This window comes from Trachypithecus francoisi, unplaced genomic scaffold (genome assembly GCF_009764315.1).
Source record: "Trachypithecus francoisi isolate TF-2019V2 unplaced genomic scaffold, Tfra_2.0 Lachesis_group12, whole genome shotgun sequence".
Lineage (NCBI taxonomy): Eukaryota > Metazoa > Chordata > Mammalia > Primates > Cercopithecidae > Trachypithecus > Trachypithecus francoisi.
In genome coordinates, this window is record NW_022681457.1 from 84,502,379 (window position 1) to 84,528,132 (window position 25,754).

The window sequence follows — 25,754 nt, forward strand, 5'->3', positions numbered from 1 at the left end:
GAGGTGGCGGGCGCCTGTAGTCCCAGCTGCTCGGGAGGCTGAGGCAGGAAATGGCGTGAACCCGGGAGGCGGAGCTTGCAGTGAGCTGAGATCCGGCCACTGCACTCCAGTCCGGGCGACAGAGCGAGACACCGCCTCAAAAAAAAAAAAAAAAAAAAAGAAATCCTACTTCTCCTTCAATATCCAGAAGAAACCCCACACCCTGACATGATTGGTCCTGGCTGGAAATTGTCCCTCCTCTCTTTCTTCCTTCCTTTGTGCATGTTTCTTCCAAAGGCAGTACAGGGCAGTGGTGAAGAGCAACGACTTTGGACACACCAATTTGCTATCTCTGTGACCGTGGGCACCTTACTCAGTGCCAGTTCTCAGTGCCTCAGTGCCCTCCCCTGTCAGAGGGGGAGGAGTGCATACAGCGTTGTTACGAGGAGCGAATCAGTTAAAGTTTGTAAGAATAGTGCCTGATAGCATCTGATTAGCGCTGAATAAATGTTAGCAATTGTTTTGATTCACCGCAGACAGCGGTCTACGAGAGCGCGGAGCCCCACTCGGCCAGCGGGGCCTGGCGGGGGACCTGTCACGCTGAAAAAGTTCCAGGGTAGGGCCACCGCCCATCAGGCTGCGCATCCGTTTGGGATGCGCAGGTTGCAGTCTGTTGCCGGCGGCGCCACGCCCAGGCGGGCGGAGCGCGGTTCCCGGAGTCGCGAGCCCGCGGTCATGTGACACAGTGAAGATGGCGTCGCCCAGCTGCCTGTGGCTCTTGGCTGTCGCTCTTCTGCCATGGACCTGCGCTGCCCGGGCGTTGCATCATCTGGACCCGCCGGCGCCGCTGCCGTTGGTGATCTGGCATGGGATGGGTGAGTGAGTGAGAAGTTGAAAAGGGTTTGGCGATTCTCTCTCCTCCTAGCCTCGGTTCGCATCTGCAAAATGCGGGTGTAGAGGGCGAGGACCTGGTCCCACACAGCCCGCGGCTGCCTCGACATTTTAGGATTTGAAAGATTTGAAGGATCTGCATTGGAAAGAGAGAAGGGGAAGGAGCCGTCCTTTGATGAGCTCAAAGAGAGCCGCCCGCGGTGTTGAGGTTTTACATGCTGTCCTTGATTAATCCTTACAGTAGTGGCGTCAGGATGCGGCATCTCGCACTTGATCAGGCTAGGTGAGCTGCGGCTGGCTACATGACTGGCGCATCTACCCTTTTATTTATTCCTTCACACATTGAACAGAGATTTGTTAGGCACCTACAGTTCATTTACAAGTTGAGTAACCCTTATCTGAAATGCTTGGGACTGAGAAGTATTTCGGATTTTAAAAAAATATTTGCATATATACAACAAGATATCTTGGGGATTGGACCCAAGGAAATTCATTTATTTTTCGTATACACCTTATACACATACCTGGAAGTTAATTTGTTTGTTTGTTTGTTTGTTTGTTTTTTTGAGACGGTGTCTCACTCTGTCGCCCAGGCTGGAGTGCAGTGGCCGGATCTCAGCTCACTACAAGCTCCACTTCCCGGGTTTACGCCATTCTCCTGCCTCAGCCTCCCGAGTAGCTGGGACTACAGGCGCCCACCACCTCGCCCGGCTAGTTTTTTGTATTTTTTTTTTAGTAGAGAGGGGGTTTCCCCATGTTAGGCAGGATGGTCTCGATCTCCTGACCTCGTGATCCGCCCATCTCGGCCTCCCAAAGTGCTGGGATTACAGGCTTGAGCCACCGCGCCAGGCCTGCTGGAAGTTAATTTTATGCAATATTTCAAATAATTTTGTGCAACCCGTCACATGAGGTCAGGCGTGGAAATTTCCAATTATGGCATTATGTCTGCACTGAAAAACTTTCAGATTTTGGATTTGGCATTTTCAGATTAGGATGCTCAACCTATATTAATTTAACATGAGCACCTACTAGGTGCTGAGGATACAGTAGGGAACTAAACAGACTAAATTCTTTGTTCTTTTGGAACCTACTCTACAGTAGAAGGAGCAGATTATAAAGAAATTAATAAGTAAAACATAACATATCAAATGGTGATAAGTGCAATGGAGAAAAGTATAGTAGGGTGTAGGATAAAGACTGGAAGTGGGGGCTTGCACTTTTAATAAAGCAAAGTTGGGAAAGAATTCATTTAAAAAGTGACATCTGAATACAAAACTGAGGTGGATGAGGACAGTTGCCATTTGGCTATCTGGTAGAAGGAACAGTAAATGGGAAAGCCCTGATGCGGAAGTATGTCTGGTGTGTTCAACAGACAGCATTCAGATCAGTGTGGCTGGAAATGAGTGAGCAAGGGGAAGAAGTTAGGAGTTTAGTTTGGAAGGGAGGGGCAGTTACAAAAGTTGTTGGGCCTAGTAAGACTAATGCAGGGACTTTGGCTAGAGTGTCATGGGGAACTTTGTGACCAGATGAGTGACATGATCTGACACATTTTTAAAGAATCACTTTAGTTGCTGTATTGAGAATAGATTGTAGGGGTTCATGGATAGTCACAGGGAGACAGGTTAGGAAACTATTGCAATAATTTATTTATTTATTTATTTATTTATTTATTTATTTATTTTTTTTTTTGAGACGGAGTCTTGCTCTGTCGCCCGGTCTGGAGTGCAGTGGCCGGATCTCAGCTCACTGCAAGCTCCGCCTCCCGGGTTTACGCCATTCTCCTGCCTCAGCCTCCCGAGTAGCTGGGACCACAGGCGCCCGCCACCTCGCCCGGCTAGTTTTTCGTATTTTTAGTAGAGACGGGGTTTCACCGTGTTAGCCAGGATGGTCTCAATCTCCTGACCTCGTGATCCGCCCGTCTCGGCCTCCCAAAGTGCTGGGATTACAGGCTTGAGCCACCGCGCCCGGCCAGTATTGCAATAATTTAAACGAGATGATGATGGCTTGAAACTGTAGAGTAACAATAGAGGTGTTGAGAAGTGGTCAAAGTTTGGATAGATTTTGAAGGTGGATTGCTAACAGATCAGACTTGGAATAAGAGAGAAAGAAAGGAGCCAAAGATGACTCCACAGGTTTTGGCCTGGACAGTTGGAAGGGTGAAGTTTTCATTTTACCAAGATGGGGAAGCCTGTAGGACAGGCTGACTGAGGGTGGGGGAAAGATCAAGAGTCTGCTTTTGGGCTTGCTAAACTCGAAATCCTCATGAGACATCCAGGAGACGTTGAGGCATGGAGCGTGGAGTCTAGGACAGAGATACCGGCTGGAGATTTAAGTAGGGAGTCTTCGGCATACAGCTAGTAGTTAAAGGCCTGGTGAGATCACCTAGGAAATGAGTGTACACAGAGGACTGAGCCCTGAGGCACTCCATTCCCTTTGGAGGTGGAGGAAATGAGGAGAAACTAGCAAAGGAGACTGTATCCGAACAACCAGTGAAGTGGAGGGGTCAGGAAAGCTCAGTGTCCTTGACGCCAAGTGAAGAAAGTGTTTCAGGAGGAAGGGCATGATCAACTGCACCAAATGTTGATAGGTCCTGAGTAACTGTATCAAATGTTAATGGGTCAAGGAAGATAAAGACTGACAACTGATTGTTGGATTTAGCAATATAAAGATGACTAATCTTGACAAAAGCAGTTTTGGGAGAGTGGTGACAGTGAGAGCTTCATTGGGATGGGTTACAGAAAAATATTCAGAGTAATTAGAGTCAGCAAATACAGACAAACACTTTCAAGGTTCTGCACCAGGCCCTGGGGCTACTACTGTGGGGTCAAAAGAGGACACAAGTTAGGAGCTTTGTGTTTTCCCAGAGCTCACAGTCAGTTGCAGGGGAGGCAGAGGCAGTTAAGTAACCTACAATTACAGCTCAGTGTGGAGAACGTTGTTTTCAAAGAAATAAAAGGAATAGACGATTCTCTAGGCAATAGCCTTTTCTTCTTCTAAAATTGGTGCTTAAGCTTTCTTGCAGGTTGAAAATGGAATGAGTAAGTTGGAAGTGGGAAATGATCTCACTCCACTTCTCCTACTCAGTAGCCAGTTTGCTTCCTGTTCCTAGTTCTGGTTCCTTAAAATAAAAGAAACAAGTCTGGGATTAGGACAAGATGAAGAGGCTCCTGAAGTGCAAATTTAAGGAGGCACTCACTCTGAAATTCAGGGTCAGCACTTACATAAACCTGAGAATGAGTGCCTCCTTAAATTTAGTGCCCTAGAGTAGGGGTCCCCAACTCCCTGGGTCGGGTCTGTGACCTGTTAGGAACTAGGCCACACGGCAGGAGGTGAGTGAGCCTGGAGCCTCACCGCCATGAGCTCTACCTTCTGTCAGATCAGCAGTGGCATTAGATTCTCATAGGAGCTCAAATCCTGTCGTGAACTGTGCATGTGAGGGATCTGGGTTGCGTGCTCCTTATGAGAAAATAACGAATGCCTGATAATCTGAGGTGGAACAGTTTGAAAAATTGTCTTCCACGAAACTGGTCCCTGGTGCCAAAAAGGTTAAGGACCGCTGTCCTAGATGCTTCATTTGCCTCACCCTAGTCCTGGCCCTGAAGAGAAAACTGCATCTCTTCACCCCAAATATCCCCTGTGACAGGGGAAGGGAATGTGCACCTGTGCTTATTTTTCATTTGTAAATATGGTGTCTTAATTATCCTATATGAGCTTTTTGGGTTTTTGGAGACAGGGTCTCATTTTGTTGCCCAAACTGGTCTCAAACTCTTGGCCTCAACCAACCCTCCTGCCTCGTCTTACCAAAGCGCTGGGATGATAGGTATGCACCACCATGCTTGGCCTATATGGAATTTTTTTTTTTTTTTTTTGAGATGGAGCCTTGCTCTGTTGCCCAGGCTGGAGTGCAGTGGCATGATCTTGGCTCACTGAAACCTCCACCCTTCAGGTTCAAGCGATTCTTCTGCCTCAGCCCCCCAAGTTGCTGGGACTACAGACACGCGCCTCCACACCCAGCTAATTTTCGTATTTTTAGTAGAAATGATTGCCCAGGCTGGTCTCGAGCTCCTGACCTCATGATCCACCCACCTCGGCCTCCCAAAGTGCTAGGATTACAGACGTGAGCCACGACACCCAGCTCCTGTATGGACTTTTGAAGCTTGTTATTACTTGATGAACAGGAGCTAAGCAAAAAATGTTCTTTCTTCTATTTTTTAAAATTGAGGTAAAAATTCATATACAGTTAACCATTTTAAATTGTGCAATTCAGTGGCATTTAGTGTATTTGCAACGTTATGCAACTAACACTTCTCTCTTTTTCAACACCCCAGGAAAACACACATAGCCATTAAGCAATCACTCCCTATTCTCCCCTCCTACTACTTCTTGATAATCTCCAACTGAGTTTTCTGTATATCAGTGGATTTGCCTATTCTTTTTGATCATATAAAAGGAATCATGCATTCTGTGACCTTTTGAGTCTGGCTTGTTTCACTTAGTGTAATGTTTTTGAGGTTCATTCAAGTTGTAGCATGTGTCAGCACTTTGTTCCTTTTTATAACTGAGTAATATTCCATTGTGTGAATGTACCATATTTTGTTCAGTCATTCATTGATGGACTTCTGGATGGTTTCTCCCTTTTGACTATTACAAATATTGCTGCTCTTAACATCTATATGCAAGCTTCTGTATAGACGTGTGTTTTTATTTCTTTTGGGTGTATAACTAGGAGTTGAATTGCTGAGTCATTTAGTAATTGTATGTTTAACTTTTTGAGAAAGCACCAAACTATTTTTCACAGTGGCTGCTTATTACATTCCCACCAGCAATGTCCAAGGGATCCCGTTTTTCTACATCCTTGATAATACTTGTTGGTTTCTATTAAAAAGTATTATTAAAGACATCCTAGTCTGTGCGAAATGGTGTCTCACTGTGGTTTTGGTTTGCATTTCACATGTTTTTCACATGCTAGTTGTTAGACATTTGTATATCTTCTTTGGAAAAATGTCTGTTTAATTCCTTTTCCTGTTTTTAAATTAGGTTGTCCTTGAGTTATAAATTCCTAGTATATTCTGGATATTAAGCCCTTATTGGATAAATGTTTTGCACATATTTTCTTCCATTCTGTACATTGTTTTCACATTCTTGATAATGCTCTTTGAGGCCTCAAAGTTTTTAAACAATAAATAATGTTTTGACTTATGAGTTTCCATCATTGTTTTTTGTTGGCTAGGAGACAGCTGTTGCAATCCCTTAAGCATGGGTGCTATTAAAAAAATGGTTGAGAAGAAAATACCTGGAATTTACGTCTTATCTTTAGAGATTGGGAAGACCTTGATGGAGGTAAGGCGCTTCACAGCTGTTCCTTTGAGGAGTTGCTGGCTGCTTTTATAGCATACACTGTTGAAATGCTTTGCCTTGTGTTTTTAGCAGCAAATCATACAATGATGCTTTCACCCTTGAGTGGCTCGTGTGAGGATACCAACCTAAACGAGTTTACCTCTTAGAGAAGATGTCAGTGGTTGTTTTCAGTCCCATCCTGTCACTTGTCTCTGGCTTCTTTTTTAGGACGTGGAAAACAGCTTCTTCTTGAATGTCAATTCCCAGGTAACAACAGTGTGTCAGACACTTGATAAGGATCCTAAACTGCAGCAAGGCTACAATGCTATGGGATTCTCCCAGGGAGGCCAATTTCTGTAAGTTCCTTTTGGTTACAGTATACCACTTATATGGAATTTTTTTTTCTTTTATTCAGATACATCCACTCCTCCAATTCAAGATTGTCACCTATCTTGGAAGGGAAATTTCCTAAAATGCTCCTGTGTACGAAGCTTTATGGAACTTAATTTCTTTTCTTTTCTTTTTTGAGACGGAGTTTTGCTCTTGTTGCCTAGGCCGGAGTGCAGTGGTGCGATCTTGGCTCACTGCAACCTCCACGTCCTAGGTTCAAGTGATTCTCCTGCCTCAGCCTCCCGAGTAACTGGGACTACAGGTGCTCACCACCATATCTAGCTAATTTTTTGTATTTTTAGTTGAGATGGGGTTTCACCTTATTGTCTAGGCTGGTCTCAAACTCCTGACCTCAAGTGATCCACCCACCTTGGCCTCCCAAAGTGCTAGAATTACAGGTGTGAGCCACCGTGCCCAGCCAGAGCTTAATTTATTTTCTATGAAAGTTGAAAGAAAGATTTGCATTCACCTATATCAGAGGAAAATCCTGAAACTCTGTGGGTTTGGGGAACCACAGAGGATGACTAGCTTAATCTGTGATGCCGATTATGGATGATACATTTCCGTCTGACAGTCGGAGCTAAAACTCCCTTTTATTCCATAGGAGGGCAGTGGCTCAGAGATGCCCTTCACCTCCCATGGTCAATCTGATCTCAGTTGGGGGACAACATCAAGGTAACTTTGCCTCTTTGCTTTCTTTTTTCTCTGTTCTAACCCACATGACCACGTGATTTTTAAAAAATCTAGGAACTGTATTTGCACAAGACATCAGCCATCCTTGCAAAATCCTGTTTCTCTAGCTTTTAGCAAACTAGCCAGCATTGCTGGAAACATAGGAAGAGACTTAGGATTCCAGAGGCCTGCATCACTAGGTTGACATCTACTTCTCTCCAATTTCGTTGACACAATTGCATGGAAGTGAGATGGTTATAGCCACGTGGCAGGTGGTGGTTGAGGAGTTAGGAAAATCGAGTGACCTTTCCTGTTCTCTGACTTGGTGATATCCTCTTGAATTTAGGCTTAGGCAAAGAATAGTGTGTAAGCTCTTTTGTCTTTAAATTTAAACCATTTGAGAAATAGCAGGTTTTCTGTTTAGACAGAATTCCATACTTTTGGGGAAGGATGTGTCTTTAGAATGGAATTTCATCTCTGTTGTGATGGGTATAGCTGTTAGCTGGTATAATGTGGGAGCAGAATGATTCTCCATATAATCAGGAAACCTGGACTCACCCAATTAACTATTAGTCATAGGCAAGTAATTTGGTATCTTAGGTTCCACTCACAGAGGAAACCAAAATATGGTCCTGCCTGTCTTATAGGAATTTTTCAGAGGATAAAGTGAAATAATAGGTAGGAAAACACTTTTTAAAAGTATAAGGATTATACAAACACAAGTTGGTAAAAACAGCTTTATTATTCATTCAACAAATATTTATTGAAAACCTACTATATGCCAGGAACAAGACAGACAAGGTCCTTGCGTTGATGAAATATATATATATACACACACACAAGCATGTGCACATATATACACATACATACATAGACATATGCACATATATACACACATAGATGTATATATACACATATATGCACTTATATACACACATATATCTGTACACAATAAAATAGAGGATAGCCGGGCACGAGGTGGTGTATAACTGTAGTCCCTGCTACTTGGGAGGTTGAGGCTGGAGGATCATTTGAAGCCAGGAGTTCGAGGCACTGTGGCATGCTACAATTGTGCCTGTGAATAGGCATTGCACTTTAGTCTGGGCAACATAGCAAGACCCAATCTCTTGGAAAACAACAAGAACAATAGGATACTGTGTGAAGGACACACTAGTGGTTGTAGCGCTTAAAGGAGTGGGCTTTGGGGCCAAACTGCCTGTGTCTGATCCTGGCTTATCCCTTATTGTCTAACCTTGAACAAGGTATTTAACCTCTCAGTTTTACAGTTGTCTATCTGTGATATGGGGAAAATAATGATATCTACTCCACAGGGTGGTTGTGAGGATTACATTAATTATTGCCAATATTTTGCTCAGAACTATTCGTGGCACTCAAAACAGTGTTATTGATGAGGATGCTAAGGATGAAGTATAAATGGGGGAGGGGAAGGAAATGGGGATGGGTACTATTTGAGGTAAGCTGGTCAGATATGACTTGCCTAGGACCAAGACCTGGGAGCTGGAAACGAGTCCAGCCATGTGATGCAGCACATCCTCCAGGGATGAGCAGGTACAAAGATCCTTAGGCGGGAAGGAGTGTAAGCAGCACCAGGAGGAAGCTGGTGATGGTATTAGTTCTCTGCCCTTTATTTTCATGAGGAACAAGTGAATGAGATCGGAGTTTGGTCCTGTTCGTTTTGTTCCTCACAGTGCCTTGTGCATAGTGGGTATTGGATACATGATTACTGAAGGAATGAATATTTGTCATCTACCTCTGTAGGTGTTTTTGGACTCCCTCGATGCCCAGGAGAGAGCTCTCACATCTGTGACTTCATCAGAAAAACACTGAATGCTGGGGCATACTCCAAAGTTGTTCAGGAACGGTATGTATGGTTAGCTGAAAAGATTACACACCTGTCACCGTGTGAACATACCATGCTGACTTTCATGCTCACAGTGATTCCAGCAGTAGTTCCTTATGACATTCAAATGAGATCTTTTTTTTTTTTTTGAAACAGAGTTTCGCTCTTGTTGCCCAGGCTGGAGTGCAGTGGCGTGATCTTGGCTTACCGCAGCCTCCACCTCCCAGGTTCAAGCAAGTCTCCTGCCTCAGCCTCCAAGTAGCTGGGGTTACAGGCATGTGCTACCACGCCCGGCTAATTTTGTATTTTCAGAAGAGACAGGATTTCTCCATGTTGGTCAGGCTGGTCTCCAACTCCCGACCTAAGGTGATCCACCCACCTTGGCCTCCCAGAGTGCTGGGATTACAGGCGTGAGCCACCGCGCCCAGACTTCAAATGAGATCTTTTTGTACCATCTGCTCAATTTCATTGTAAACCTAAACTTGCTCCAAAAAGTCTATTAATTAAAAAACAAAGAAAGACAAACAAGGGCATTTTTCTATGTAAGAAGAATGTAATTATAACAGAATAAATTTCCATCTTAAAAAAACAAACAGAAAGCCTTTAGAAAGTACTAAGCTGAAGGAATTATTGCTAGTATTTAGAGGACAGATTGTTTATATTGATAGCTACTCCCTACATCACTGTCCCTGACTACTCAAATGTATTTGGGTATTTAGCATGGCCAGCCTGGCACGATGGCTCACACTTGTAACCCCAACTCTTTGAGAGGCCAAGGCAGGAGGATTGCTTGAAGCCAGAAGTTCAAGACCAGTCTGAGCAACATAGTGAGACCGCTGTCTCTATTAAAATCTATTAAAAAAAAAAAGATGCAGAATTACTTTTGTAGTGTGTGCTTGTTCATTTGTTTCCAAACTTAATTGTATATCAGAACCACAGGGAAATTCATTAAAAATGGATTCCCGGGCTCTATCCTTAGAAGTTGTAGGCCGGGCATGGTGGCTCATGCCTGTAATCCCAGCACTTTGGGAGGCAGAGGTGGGTGGATCACGAGGTCAGGAGTTTGAGACCAGCCTGACCAACATGGTGAAACCCTGTCTCTACTAAAAATACAAAAATTAGCTGAGCACGGTGGTGCGTGTAATCTCAGCTACTCAGGAGGCTGAGGCAGGAGAATCGCTTAACCCAGGAGGCGGAGCTTGCAGTGAGCCGAGATTGAGCATTGCACTCTAGCCTGGGCGACAGAGGGAGACTCTGTCTCAAAAAAAAACAGAAGTTGCGATGGTAGGTCTGATGTACTCTAGATGATAGCTGGAGTTTGGGATCCACTAATATCCTGTGGGTTTTCCAAGTGTCTCATTCTTGTCAAATAACAACTTTTTATTACAGTATATTCTTGAAGCCATTTTCCAAGATACAGCCTTGTGACTGACTCATGTTGGAACAACCTACAGCTAGCTGTCTTTTCTCTTCCCACTCATTGGCTACACAAATAGCCACAAAGCTGTTTTGGGTCAACAGTACCACCTGATGGTTTTTATAGAAAACTAAGATACTCTGTACCTCTGTCTCCTTTTTTTACCCTCATGCTACACCAAGCTTTCCCCTTTGCCTGGTTTGATTGGCTGTGGCTAATCACAACTTAATTATTTATATTCTACATATTCTTTGCTCTCATGGATTTGCATGGTATTTAGACTTCATTCTTCCTCCTTTACTCTTGATTCTCACTCTTGCCCAGTTGCCTCCAAAAAGCCTATACTTTTCTTTCTTTGTGTGAACCGAAACAACTCTTGGCAATCAGAATTCTGTTAGTGATGCTAAGTGAGCAGTCCATCGGGGGTGACAAGTGACATGTAAATACTGTTTAAGGTGGGGTGTGGTGGCTCATGCCTGTTATCTCAGCACTTTGGGAGGCCTTGGTAGGCAGATCACTTGAGGCCTGGAGTTCGAGACCAGCCTGGCCAACGTGGCGAAACTCCATCTCTACTAAAAATACAAAAATTAGCCAGGTGTGGTGGCGCACACCTGTAGTCTTAGCTGCTCCGGAGGCTGAGGCTAGAGAATTGCTTGCACCCAGGAGGCGGAGGTTGCAGTGAGCTGAGATCGCGCCACTGCACCCCAGCCTAGGTGACAGAGTGAGACTCTGTCTCAAAAAATAAAAATAAAAGATACTGATTAAAAGCAGTAGATTGATGTGTTTATCTTCCCTTCCTCCTTAAATTTTAATGAAGTGGTAGCAGAAGAATAAAAAGTGATAAACCCACAAGAGCAGAGAGAACAGGGAGAAAGGAGGTAAGAGACCATAAAAAATGCCGACATGTTTTTGAAAGCAAGCAGATGAATGAATGTGAGAACTGTTTTAGCAGAGCAGATGGTAAAGGCTTAAAGTAACAAGGAGAAATCATTTTGTCTTTGTGATACTGTCCTAGGTTGCCCCTGGTATTAGGGAAGATTAATTCTGGTTGCAAGAAGGAAACCATATCAAGCCAAAGTAAATTTTAAAAGAAAGTAATACTCTGTTGGTGCCTAAGGCCTCACAGGGCCTGGAATCAAGAATTGGGAGCCACGAGGAGCCAGGGTATTCTCTCTCCATTGCCATTGTTGCTTCTCTCTCTGTGTCGCTGCTGCTTCTCTCCATGCAGACCAGCTTCCCCTGCCACCCACATGATGGAAGGTGGCCTTGCACAGCTTCCAAATGTTTAATCTTCTGTTAGGAGATTGTCTCAGTCTGAGGCTAGAATCTCTCTGTCCCGATTCAGATTCTTCGGGAAGGGACCATGCCCTGGCTCAGGTCAGGTGTCCACCTCTGCTCTCATTAACTGTGGCCAGAGAAGTGGAACCATGCGTACTCCCCATACCCACCTCCCTGTAAACCAGTAGGTGGGGCAGGAAGAGTGCAAGAGTGGGGCTTAGGCACAGACCCCAAAAGAGGTCTTCCACATTCTTCAGATAACTTAACCTTAGCAAAGCAAACGTGATATCCTAATCCGCACAGTAACTGGTGAGGAAGCCCCCGGCTTGGCATGATAAGGGCAACGAGGAATGGTGTAACAGTTCTGGCTCTCCTTCCTGGATGTAAAATCTACCCTCTAGTTCCCTTTTGCCTTCCCAGGTGCTTTCAGCCCTTCCTAGCCTTCTCCTTCCTCCAGTTTGCTCTCTGCCATCCCCCGTGCCATGCTGTACCCTCCCACCCCTACACTCCCTGCCACAATGAATACTTCAGTGTTGCCCTGGCCTCGGTCTTGGCCTCCGTCTTCCCCTGTTCCAGCTCAGGGGAAGCTAGAGCTTTACATATCCTGTTTAATTTTCATAGCAACTTGCCCTCCCCAGGTCTGCTCTGGGCCCTGCTCCCAGTTTGCACCTCACCCGCAGTGGATCTCAGAGTGCTTTTTCCCAATTGTCCAGTTTGCCGCATGTCTTTGTCCTCAGCTGGTGAACTTGCAACTTTGTTTTCTGGAAATATTGAGGCATCTACTCAGGCTGTCTCAGAGACTTTTCCGCCATTCAGAAAAGTTAGAGAGTAATGTACCAAACTACAGGCATACCTCAGAGATACTGAGGATTCGGTTCTAGACCACCACGGTAAAGCAAATACCGCAATACAGCAAGTCACGCAAATTTACTGGTTTCCCAGTGCATATAAAAGCTATGTTTACACTACACTGAAGTCTGTTAAGTGTGCAGTAGCATTATGCCTAAAAAAAGTACATGCCTTAATTAGAAAATACTTTAATGCTAAAAAATGCTAATGGTCATTTGAGTCTTCAGCAAGTTATCTTTTTGCTGGTGGAGGGTCTTGCCTGGATGTTGATGGCTGCTGACTGATCAGGGTGGTGGTTGCTGAAGGTGGGGGTGGCTGTGTTAATTTCTTAAAGTGAGACAATGATGAACTTTGTATCAATTGACTCTTCCTTTCATGAAAGATTTCTTTGTAGCCTAGGATGCTATTTGGTAGCATTTTGGCCACAGTAGAACATCTTTCAGAACTGGACTCGATCCTCAAACCCTGCCACTGCTTTTATGAAAGCTTATGTAATATTTATTCTAAATCCTTTGTTGTCATTTCATCAGTGTTCATAACATCTTCACCAGGAGTAGATTCCATCTCAAGAAGCCACTTTTTTGCTCATCCGTAAGAAGGAATTCCTTATCCTTGTATGAGATTGCAGCAATTCAGTCACATTGTCAGGTTCCACTTCTAATTCTAGTTTTCTTGCTATTTCCACATCTGCAGTTACTTCCTTCATTGAAGTCTTGAATCCCTCAACCACTCGTGAGGGTTGGAATCAACTTTTAAACTCCTGTTACTCTTGATATTTTGACCTCTTCCTGTGAATCATGAATTTTTGTTTGTTTTTGAGACAGAGTCTCACTCTGTCACCCAAGTTGGAGTGCAGTGGTGCCATTACAGCTCACTGCAACCCGGCCTCAACCTCCCAGGCTCAAGCGATCCTCACACCTCAGCCTCCTGAGCAGCTGAGACTGCAAGTGTGAGCCACTACACCCCACCAATTTTTTAATTTTTTTGTAGAGATGGGATCTTGTTTATGTTATCCAGGCTAGTCTCAAACTCCTGGGCTCTACTGATGTTCCCTCCTCACCCTCCAAAAGTGAACGGTACCCAGCCCTTAATGTTCTTAATGGCATCTAGAATGATACATCATTTCCATCAGGTCTCCCATTTACTTTGCCCAGATGCATCAAAGGAATCACTGTCTATGCAGCTGCAACCTTGTAAATGTATTTCTTAAATAATAAGACTTGAAAGTTGAAATAGGCCGGGCGCGGTGGCTCAAGCCTGTAATCCCAGCACTTTGGGAGGCCGAGACGGGCGGATCACGAGGTCAGGAGATCGAGACCATCCTGGCTAACATGGTGAAACTTCGTCTCTACTAAAAAATACAAAAAACTAGCCGGGCGAGGTGGCGGGCGCCTGTAGTCCCAGCTACTCGGGAGGCTGAGGCAGGAGAGTGGTGTGAACCCGGGAGGCGGAGCTTGCAGTGAGCTGAGATCTGGCCACTGCACTCCAGCCTGGGCGACAGAGCAAGACTCCATCTCAAAAAAAAAAAAAAAGAAAGTTGAAATTACTGCTTGATCCATGGGCTGTAGAATGGATGTGCTATGGCAGGCATGAAGACACATTAATCTCTTTGTACATCTCCATCAGAGCTCTTGGGTGACCAGGTGCTTTTTAATGAGCTGTAATATTTGTTTGTTTTTTAAGTTTGTTTTTAAACTTTTTTTAATTAAAAAAATAATTTTTGAGACAGGGTTGTCCTCTGTTGCCCAGACTAGAGTGCAGTGGTATGATCACAGCTCACTGCAGCCTTCACCTTCTGGACTCAAGCCATCGTCCCACTTCAGCCTCCTGAATAGCTAGGACTACAGGCATGCACCACCATGCTCGGCTAATTTTAGAAAGAATTTTCTTTCGTAGAGGTGGGGTCTTGCTATGTTGCCCAAGCTAGTCTTGAACTCCTGGCCTCAAGCAGTCCTCCTACCTTGGCCTCCCAAAGCGCTGGCATTACAGGTGTGAGCCACCATGCCCAGCTGTGTGGTAATGTTTTGAAAGGAATCTTTTTTTCTGAGCAATAGGTCTCAACAGTGGGCTTAAAATAGTCAGCAAACCACACTGTAAACAGATCTGCTGTCATCCAGGCTTTGTGTTCCATTTATAGAGCACAGGCATAGTCATTTAGCGTAGTTCTTAAGGGCCCTAGGATTTAAAAAGCACGCATTGGCTTCAATTTAAAGTCATCAGCTCCATTCGGCACTCACAAGAGAGTCAGCCGATCCTTTGACATTTTGAAGCCAGGCATTGACTTCTCCATAGCTGTGAAAGTCCTAGATGGCATCTTCTTCCAATGTAAGACTGTTTCATCTACACTGAAAATTCGTTGTTTACGGTCGCCACCTTCATTAAGTATCTCAGCTAGATCTCCTGGATAACTTACTGCAGCTTCTACGTCAGCACTTGCTGCCCCATCTTGCACTCATGTTATAGAGATGGTTTCTTTCCTTGAACCTTATAAACCAACCTCTGCTAGCTTCACACTTTTTTTTTTCTGCAGCTTCCTCACCTCTCTCAGCCTTCATTGAATTGAAGAGAGTTAGGACGTTGCTCTGGATTAGGCTTTGGCTTAAGGGAATGTTGTAGCTGGTTTGATCTTCTATCTAGACCACTCAGATTTTCTCCGTATCTGCAATAAGACTGTTTTGCTTCCTTATTATTTGTGTGTTCACTGAAGTAACACTTCTAATTTTCCTCGAGAACTTTTTTTTTGTGCATTCTATAAATGTTCAGAGTTCTCAACCTTTAAAAGGTTTCCAACACATGTATAAACACGTTCTAGAATGTCACTCTGTTGCTTCCTTTAACTTCAGTCTCATCTGCCCCTGGGAGGGAGAGCTCCATCTCCGACGTAGCTGGCTCCGTTGGGCTTCACGCCATCCTGCTCCACCAAGTGGGGTTTTCAGGACCACTCTCTCTGGGCAGCTCTTCCACTCTGGCTGGGGAGCTTATGTTGTAGACATTTGTATTTCTCTCCCTGCCAAGCCGGGGTAGAGTTTGTTTGAATTTCCCCATGTGAGGCCTTGTGGTAACAGTGCCCGTTTTGAGGAGGCTGGAAGGGAAGGGAAAGTGGAGAGAGATTGGAAAGAAAGTAGAAAGAGTCCCCTTTGCTCCAGTTCCCATCAAGTTCCTCATCTCCATCTGAAACCACCTCAGCCTGGACCTTATTGTCTATATCACTATCAGGCTTTTGGTCAAAGCCATTCAACAAGTCTTTAGAAAGTTCCAAGCTTTCCCACATTTTCCTGTCTTCTGAGGCCTCCAAACTGTGCCAGCCTCTGCCTGTTACCCAGTTCCAAAGTCGCTTCCACATTTTTGGGTAACTTTTCAGTAGCATCCCACTCTGCTGATACTTATTTACTGTATTAGTCTGTTTTCACACTATTGATAAAGACATACCCGAGACTGGGCAAATAGAGGTTTATAGTGGACGTACAGTTCCTTGTGGCTGGGAAAGCCTCACAAGCATGGCAGAAGGTGAAAGGCACATCTCACATGACAGCAGACGAAAGAGCAGAGCTTGGGCAGGGAAACTCCCCTCTTAATTTTATTTTGTATTTGTTATTTTTTTGAGATGGAATCTTGCTCTGTCTCCCAGGCTGGAGTGCAATGGCGTGATCTTGGCTCACTGCAACCTCTGCTTCCCAGGTTCAAGCGATTCTCCCTCCCTCACCCTCCCGAGTAGCTGGGATTACAGGCACCTGTCACCCTGCCTGGCTAATTTTTGTATTTTTAGTAGAGACGGGGTTTCCTCATGTTGGCCAGGTTGGTCTCAAACTCCTAACCTCAGGTGATCTGCCTGCCTTGGCCTCTCAGAGTGCTGGGATTATAGGCATGAGCCACGGAACCCGGCCCAGCTCCCCTCTTTGAAACCATCAGATCTCGTGAGACTTATTCACTATCAAGAGAACAGCACAGGAAAGACCTGCCCCTATAATTCAATCACCTCCCATGACATATGGGAATTGTGGGAGTTACAATTCAAGGTGAGATTTGGGTGAGGACACAGCCAAACTATATCAGCATGATAAGTACGACAAACCCCAGTGTCACAGGGGAAGCAAATATTGATGAGTCCTTTGCCTGAATCTTTTATAATTTCTGTACTATGCTGAATAGTCCTTGTCTCAACAAGGTGTCTTGTTGACAAACTGTTTTATAGGTGCAAGTCTTGTCTTCTCTATTAAAGGGTAAGGCCTGGGACTTGAGGACTTTGGCCTTTTGTCCTTGTTTTTTGAGACGGAGTCTCACTCTGTCGCCCAGGCTGAAGTGCAGTGACGCGATCTCGGCTCACTACAACCTCTGCCGCCGGGGTTCAAGCAATTCTCCGGCCTCAGCCTCCTGAGTAGCTGGGATTATAGGCGCCCGCCACCGTGCCCAGCTAATTTTTGTAGTTTTAGTATAGACGGGGTTTCACCATCTTGGCCAGGCTGGTCTTGAACTCCTGACCTCATGATCCACCTGCCTCAGCCTCCCAAAGTGCTGGGATTACAGGCGTGAGCCACCGCTCCCAGCCGGCCTTTTGTCCTTTTAAAGTCTCTTGGTGGCCTTTGCACTGAGCATGCCCTAGGCATACTGACTGACCTGCAGCTTGATCACCTCATTCTTTTTTCTTCCTACAGCCTCGTGCAAGCCGAATACTGGCATGACCCCATAAAAGAGGATGTGTATCGCAACCACAGCATCTTCTTGGCAGATATAAATCAGGAGCGGGTAAGCACCCAAACCCTGTTCCCATAGATGTGCGTTCTTTTTCCTGTTTAGGTCCTCATAAACAAATCAGCGGCGACTGTTTATCCAAACTGTCCTGGGCAGATCCTAGGAAACAGAAGTTCTGTGTTTTTGGGAGGCAGTGCCTTTGAGATTCAGTTCCTTTTAGCGAGGTTGAAATTCAATTACCTTTCTTCCCCTAAGTTCTTTCCCTCTCCCAGTGTTGAAACACACAGGATAAGCTCAGTAGGTTGCTGACTGGGCTAGGTGGAAATTCACAGCTGCTGTCTTAATGAGGGAAGCTTTCCTGATGGATCCGTTTGGGGTTGGATTTTCCTCTAGAGATTTACCTAGACGAGAGATACAGTAGGCACTGAGTATGTCCTAGACACAAACATGGTTTGGTAGGTTCTGGTAAACTAGATGGCTCAGTTTATATTAGACTCATCTGGAGAGTCTTGGTTTTTTGTCTTTAAACAGAAAGTTTGAGGGGAAAAACAAACCAAACAAAAAACAACACAGAATAGTATAGCAGAACCACCCAGAATTTGCAGTTTCTTATTTTGTCTTGACTTTCTCTGACTAGAAGCCTCTCACCTATGTGATGGACACCTATGGAGTGTGGTGTAAATTCATAGTTGTACCTGTATGCCATGGTCGGTGGCATGTCAGTCAGATAGGAAGGCCAGGCGCGGTGTCTCACGCCTGTAATCCTAGCATTTTGGGAGGCCGAGGTGGGCAGAGCACTTGAGATCAGGAGTTCGAGACCAGCCTGGCCAACACAGTGAAACCCCACCTCTACTAAAAATACAAAATTAGCTGGATGTGGTGGCGGCCACCTGTAATCCCAGCTACTCAGGAGGCTGAGGCAGGAGAATTGCTTGAACCTGGGAGGCAGAGGTTGCAGTGAGCTGAGATGGTGCCACTGCACTCCGGCCTGGGCAACAGAGCGAGACTCCATCTCAAAAAAAAAAAAAAAAAAAAAAAAAAGGCTGTATAAGCAATCCCATGACTGGGTATATACCCAAAGAAAAACAAATTGTCCTACCAAAAAGACACTTGCATTCGTGTTTATTGCAGCACTGTTCACCATAGCAAAGACATGAAACCAACCTAGGTGCCTATCAGCGGTGGACTGAATAAAGAAAATGTGGTACATATACACCATGGAATATTGCACAGTCATAAAAGAGAATGAAATCCTGTTCTTTGCAGCAACGTGGATGCAGCTGGAGGCCATTATCCTAAGCAAATGAACACAGAAACAGAAGACCAACTATCACATGCTCTCACTTATTATTAGGAGCTAAACATTGGGTACACGTGGATATAAAGATGGGAGCAATAGACACTAGAGACTCCAAAAGCTGGGAGGGAGGGGCTAGGGCTGAAAAACTTCCTGTTGGGCTTCCTGTTGGCCACTGTGTTCACTATTTGGGTGAAAGGATCAACAGAACTCCAAACCTCAGCATCACACAATATACACTTGTAACAAAACTGTACATGTACCCCCCTGAATCTAAAATAAAATAAAGGTTTTTTTTTGTTTTGTGTTTTAGAGAGAAAAAAAAAAAAGCTGTACAGGTATATCCTGGGCAGGAAGCTGGAAAACAGCCCATACCCATGGGGAAGGAACATGGTGGCACAGGGTCAGGGAGACCAGACAACTGGAAGGCTTTACTCCCCCTGCTGGTATCTGATGGTAATGACCTTAGGTGTTGCTGGCCTTTCTTTCAGGGTATCAATGAGTCCTACAAGAAAAACCTGATGGCCCTGAAGAAGTTTGTGATGGTGAAATTCCTCAATGATTCCATTGTGGACCCTGTAGATTCGGAGGTGAGACATTACTTAGGCCACATGCCAGGAGAGTAAATGGCATTAAAATAGGGCTGCCAGCCAGGCATAGTGGCTCATGCCTGTAATACCAGCACTCTGGGAGGCCAAGGCAGGCAGATCACCTGAGTTCAGGAGTTCAAGACCAGCCTGGCCAACTTGGTGAAACCCCATTGTTACTCAAAATACAAAAAGAAATTAACCAGGCATGGTGGCAGCCACCTGTAATCCCCGCTGCTTAGGAAGCTGAGGCAGGAGAATCGCTTGAACCCAGGAGGCAGAGCTTGCAGTGAGCCAAGATCGTGCCACTGCACTCCAGCCTGGTTGACAGAGTACGACTCTGTCTCGAAAAGAAAATAAAATGAAATTGAAATGAAATGAAATGAAAAAATACAGCTGCCTGCTGGGGGGAAAAACCTGCAGTCCCTTCCACCAACTTTTGTATAGAACAGTTCTTCACCTGAGGTCCATAAACGGGACACTGAAGATTGTAATCTACCCCCGAACCCCAAAATTCTATGCAAAATTATGTAATTGCATTCTCTGGGGAAGGGTCTATAATTTTAATCCATTTTCCAGAGACCAGAGACCCAAAAAGGGTTCAGAATCAGCAGCCCAAAATATATCAGTTCCTAAGCTTGGCCTCCAAGGTCTGCCTTGATCTGGCTTCACCCTGTTTTCCAGCCTGATCTTCCTTGTCTGCACGCTTCATACACTCTTGATCAAGCCATATTTTACTACTTGTGCTTCTTCTCTCGTATGCAAACTTTGTTCATGTTTTTCTGTCTCTAGAATGTACCTCCTTGGCTTCTCCACCTGACAGTTCCTATTCGTCTGTCAAGGCCAGGATGCCATCCCCCTTCCAAGCAGAATGTGATCCCTTTCGTAGATCACCAGCCTGTGTTAGGACACTGCTCACGTTATGTCACACCACCAGGGATTGGCCGATTGGGGCCCACAGGCCCAGTCCATCCTGCTCCCTGTTTTGGTGTTACCCACACGTGAAGAATGGTTTTTACATTTTTTAAATGGTTGGGGGAAAGAATTTGACATATAAAGATTATGTAAAATTTATTTAGACATATAAAGTATTTTGACATATAAAGATTATGTAAAATTTAAATTCAGTGTCCTCGTTGGAACAGTTTTACTTTTTACATACTGTCTGTGGCTGCTTTTGTTACAGTGGCAGCAGTGAGTAGTTGCAACCATATGGCCCTTAAAGCCTAAAATATTTTGTATCTGGCCTTTACAAAAACATTTGCTGACCTCTGTGCTCAACAGTGAATTGTTTCTGTGCCTTGCAAGACTGGGAGGTTTTTGGAAACAGATGATATATTCATCCTTGAATGTCTAGAGCTCAGCCCAGGAATTTTTCACATTTATTGCTTAATAAATGTAGGAAGCAGAAATTCTGGGGAAGTGGAAAGCAGCCTCTCAGAAAGATTAACTCATCCCTCGGGCTCCACCCTTAAGAAGAGGTGACTCAGACGCACCCTATCCATTTTTCCTTCTTGCTACAGCTTTATGATGTTCACTTTGTTGGCAGTTTTAGCTTCTAACCAGTCTCAAATTAGTTTGGCAGTATGTGCTGTGTGTCATATCTGACCTTATTTCTTCTGCTTCTTCTGCAGTGGTTTGGATTTTACAGAAGTGGCCAAGCCAAGGAAACCATTCCCTTACAGGAGACCTCCCTGTACACACAGGTAACTGGCAGGGAATCTATCTTGGGAGGTTGTGCTGTCTTTTTCAGCTCCCAGTTCTTGAAGCTGCTAGGTTCTTTGGTGCTGGAGCCCTGCCCTGTACACCTCAGAGCACTAGGTACTCCTGAAACACCTGACTTACGTCCAATATGGGTGAAGCTTGTTAGGCTCTTGATTATTGCTGTAGCTTATCCAGCACTGCGTTACAGAAATTCACTACATCCTGAAACCTTATGGTTTCCAAGCAAGAACAAGAGAAACCTCATGTCTGATTCCCTTTTTTTGATAAAAAGGTTTTAAAACTAGCTGCCTTTGCTGAGGTGCGTCTGCTACAAATCCAGGAAGCCTCCATTCATGATGAGGGGCATTCCTTTTTTTTTTTTTTTTTTTGAGACAGAGTCTTGCTCTGTCTCCCAGGCTGGAGTGCAGTGGAGCAATCTTTGCTCACTGCAACCTCTGCCTCCCGGGTTCAAGCAGTTCTCCTGCCTCAGCCCCCTTAGTAGCTGGGATTACAGGTGTGTGCCACTACACCCAGCTAATTTTTGTAGTTTTAGGAGAGATGGGGTTTCGCCATGTTGGCCAGGCTGGTCTCGAACTCCTGACCTTAGGTGATCTACCCGTCTCGGCCTCCCAAAGTGCTGGGATTACAGGTGTGAGCCACTGTGCCTGGCCAAGGGACATTACTTTTAAACATTAATAGATGTGAAATCCTGTTTCTAAATTACACACTACAAGGGAAGCTCCTGCAGGAGACTGAGTGGCACTAGAGTTGTGAATTTTGTGTAGCAGTAGGTCCTGTATCTCAAGCAGAAGTTGCAGTAATTTACCACCTCCAGTTCTGGGGCCTTCTACACTTTAAGGATTTTTTCTTTTTTGAGACAAAGTCTTGCTTTGTCACCTAGGCTGGAGTGCAATGGTGTGATCTCAGCTCACTGCAAACTCCACTTCCTGGGTTCAAGCGATTCTCCTGCCTCAGCCTCACTAGTAGCTGGGATTACAGGCACACGCCACCATGCCTAATATTTTGTTTTTTTAGTAGAGACAGGGTTTCACCACGTTGGCCAGGCTGGTCTTGAACTCCTTACCTCAGGTGATCCACCTGCCTCAGCCTCCAAGAGTGTTGGGATTACAGGCATGAGCCACCATGCCCAGCCCTAAGGATTTTATATTGGAGACAGACTCTCCAAAATGCGTAAGTACTACATCTGAACCAGTCACCTTCTACTAGAATTCCTCCATGTTATTTCAGAGGTCATTTGTCTCCTCTTGGCTTTTCTTTTGCACTGGGTGCCTCAACTTGAGTGGTGAGGTAAAAAGGGAAGCTAGAGTCTGATTAAAAAAAAAAAAAGGCTTGAGAAATTACAGCTAAGAACTTCCCTATTGTGAAACTCAAAATAATGGTGGCCACGGCAGAAGCACCATTCTGGCACTGTCGTAACTGCTTACCTTCCCAACCAGGGGTTGTTCTCCAGCACCTAGGGTATGGGTAATGACATTTTCAACTCCAGAACATGGAAGTGTCCAGGGTTTGTTACCTAAGGCTTGTGTATGGTTTTTTTGTTTTGGTTTTTGAGACGAAGTTTTACTCTTGTTGCCCAGGCTGGAGTGCAATGGTGTGATCTCAGCTCACCACACCCTCCACCTCCTGGGTTCAAGCGAATGCTCCTGTCTCAGCCTCCCAAGTAGCTGGGATTACAGGTGCCCACCACCATGCTCGGCTAATTTTTGTATTTTTATTAGAGATGAGGTTTCATCATATTGATCAGGCTGGTCTTGAACTCCTGACCGCAGGTGATCCGCCTGCCTTGGCCACCCAAAGTGCTGGTATTACAGGCGTGAGCCACCGCGCCTGGCCTGGGTTGGATGTTTCTTCAGTTACCTAGCTAATGCTCTCCTGTCTTTGGCTCAGCCCCACTTACCCATGGCATGCTGAGGCAGTGTCGTCCATGGCTTGCCCACCTATAGGTAGTCCTCTGACTCTGAGAAGCTTTTCAAAAAGCAGAATCTAGAACTCTATATAGCGCAATCTCAATCGCATATACATTTTTAATACTTAGAAAAAACTGGCTGGGTGTGGTGGCTCACGCCTGTAATCCCAGCACTATGGGAGGCCGAGGCGGGTTGATCACCTGAGGTCAGGAGATCGAGACCATCCTAACATGGTGAAACCCCATCTCTACTAAAAATAGAAGAAATTACCTGGCGTGGTGGCATACGCCTGTAATTCCAGCTACTCGCGAGGTGGAGGCAGGAGAATTGCTTGAACCCGGAAAGTGGAGGTTGCAGTGAGCCAAGATTGCGCCACTGCACTCCAACCTGGGCGACAGAGCAAGACTCCATCTCAAAAAAAAAAAAAAGAAAAGAAAGAAAAAAAAACTACGAGGTATTCTTTTTGGCATTTTTGAAAATACACCTCATTTTGACAATATATCTCGAGTTAACATATTTACCATTTTACTCCAAAACTTCATTAAGCTTTTTGATTAATTATGGCTTTCCCTCTGCAGGACCGCCTGGGGCTAAAAGAAATGGACAATGCAGGACAGCTAGTGTTTCTGGCTACAGAAGGGGACCATCTTCAGTTGTCTGAAGAATGGTTTTATGCCCACATTATACCATTCCTTGGATGAAACCCGTACAGTTCACAATAGAGCTCAGGGAGCCCCCAACTCTTCCAAACCACATGGGAGGCAGTTTCCTTCATGCCAAGCCTGAGCTCAGCTTGCAACTAATCCTTCTATCCTCATCTAACATGCCCTACTTGGAAAGATCTAAGATCTGAAGCTTATCCTTTGCCATCTTCTATTACCATATGGTGTTGAATGCAAGTTTAATTACCATGGCGATTGTTTTATAAACTTTTGATGTGGTCAAGCTCAGTTTTAGAAAGGGAGTCTGTTCCAGATCAGTGCCAGAACTGTGCCCAGGCCCGAAGGAGACAACTAATTAAAGCAATGAGATAGATTCTGAGGGCAAATGTTTTTCCAAGATCTTGCCAGATTTCAAGCAAAGAGGTACCCAGGCCTGAGGTACTCACATAAATGCTTTGTTTTGCTGGTGATTTAACCAGTGCTTGGAAAAATCTTGCTTGGCTATTTCTGCATTTCTTAAGGCTGCCTTCCTCTCTGAATACGTTGCCCTCTGTGCTGTCATCTTATTATTAGACAAATCCCACTGGCCTAGTCTTGCTTCTGTGGCACCCACTTTGTCTCCTCAGGTAGTGATGAATTAGTTGCTCTGTCACAAAAGGAGGGAAGTAGCATCCAATTAAGTTGCTTAAGAGAGGAAACGTACATCTTGTATAACTTAGGGAGTGAAGAAAATACAGGCACGAAAGTGAAAAGTGAGGCAGCTAGTTCTTCCTATTCCATTCTTGACCAACCTGCCCTTTCTTAATATGACTAGTGGTCTTGATGCTACAGTCAACTTACTCTGCTGCTGGCTTTAGCAGAGAATAGGAGGAACCATATGAAAAGATCAGGCTTTCTGACTTCTATCCCCAAAACATATTTACCAGCATACTCCAAACTGTTTCTGATGGGTTCTATGAGAAAAAGATTGTTTGCTCAAAAAGCTTGGAAAATACTACACACTCCCTTTCTCCTTCTGGAGATCAACCCACATTAGAGGGTTTGAGGACTCTGAGAATTCGTGTTACAGTAAACAAAACTAACAATCTACCATTTCCTACACTACTTGAGCATGGAAATCATAGTCGCCACTCTGTGAAAACTTAACGCTTTTTGGAAGACATTTCTGTAGAATGTCAGTTTGGAGAAACGATGAGCTACGCCTTGATGAAAGAACCGTGTTGGTGCTGCTAAAGTTTACCCATTATGGTTTTTCCTTTCTCTCTCTCAAGCCTTATTCTTCAACTAAAAGATGAGGATTAAGAGCAAGAAGTCGGGGGGATGTGAAAATAATTTTATGAGGTTGTCTAAAATAAAGAGTAGTTTCTTATCCTTGGTGTTTTCAGTATTTTTTACATTTCTGTACAGCAAATATCACAGGTAAACAACTAAGCAAGTTTGGTATTAACTTTATTCTATTTTTCTGTATAACTTTAAGTACATAAAGGTTTATTTCCACAGGCCTCAGGAAATGGGTAGAAATCACAGGACAATCTCTCTTCCCACCAAAAAAAAGTTGCATATTTTGGTAAGTGTTTGTCCTAGAGGGGAAAAACTGAAATTTACATTAGCAGTGCTGTGCAAGATTCTTACATAAATCAAGACCTAAAACCAGCCTGCAGTGGAGGTTTTAGTCCTCTGTTCAGGTGCTTGGACAGAAGCCATAAGCTGATGAGCATGACAGGGAAAAGGAGGCAGTGAAGACAGGTGACAGGCACCTAGCAGGGAAGGAGGATTCAGGAATGCCAGACTCCTTGAAATGGTGTGTTGTTTTTCCTTTTTTTCTTTTTTCTTTTAAAGTCATCTCTGTAGGAAGGTGCCGGGCAGGGATCCCACAGAAAGAAAGGGTCCAAGACTCCATTAACTGCCCTGGATAGCAGCTAGTACCGGAGACTCTCCTATCTCATGGTTGAGGCAGAACCAGGATAGAACAGAGAATAAAAGGAATGCTTATGGGAAACCATTCTGCATGGAATGCTAGATGGCCAAGCCTCAGCCTTCGGTCCAGTGCAACCCTTGCCTCACTTGTCAACAGTGAAAATGAGTTTGGTTAGAAGAACCATCTGGAAACACACCAGCTTCTGCTACCTTCATGCTCATTGTTAGAAAAAGATTAACCAGTGTGAACATTCTGATCTGTTAATTCCTGGGACTGTTTTCTTTCCAATGGACTG

At 44.7% G+C, this 25,754-nt stretch overlaps 1 protein-coding gene and 1 pseudogene across 2 annotated transcripts; one reads left to right on the top strand and one right to left on the bottom strand.

The window, feature by feature from the left end:
* Window positions 1–624, bottom strand: part of LOC117093558 — a 32,058-nt pseudogene extending 31,434 nt beyond the window's left edge.
* Window positions 502–24,912, top strand: PPT1 (palmitoyl-protein thioesterase 1). Of its 2 annotated transcripts, XM_033226979.1 has the most exons (9): window positions 502–854; window positions 6,101–6,210; window positions 6,436–6,563; window positions 7,202–7,272; window positions 9,049–9,151; window positions 17,327–17,417; window positions 19,152–19,250; window positions 20,882–20,953; window positions 23,458–24,912. In XM_033226979.1, the coding sequence occupies exons 1-9, from the start codon at window positions 731–733 to the stop codon at window positions 23,578–23,580; spliced, it is 921 nt and encodes a 306-aa protein (XP_033082870.1). In that variant the 5' UTR covers window positions 502–730; the 3' UTR covers window positions 23,581–24,912. The 2 variants fall into 2 exon arrangements, with proteins under 2 accessions (XP_033082870.1, XP_033082871.1); XM_033226980.1 differs by lacking the exon at window positions 20,882–20,953.
* Window positions 24,913–25,754: the final 842 nt, after the last annotated feature.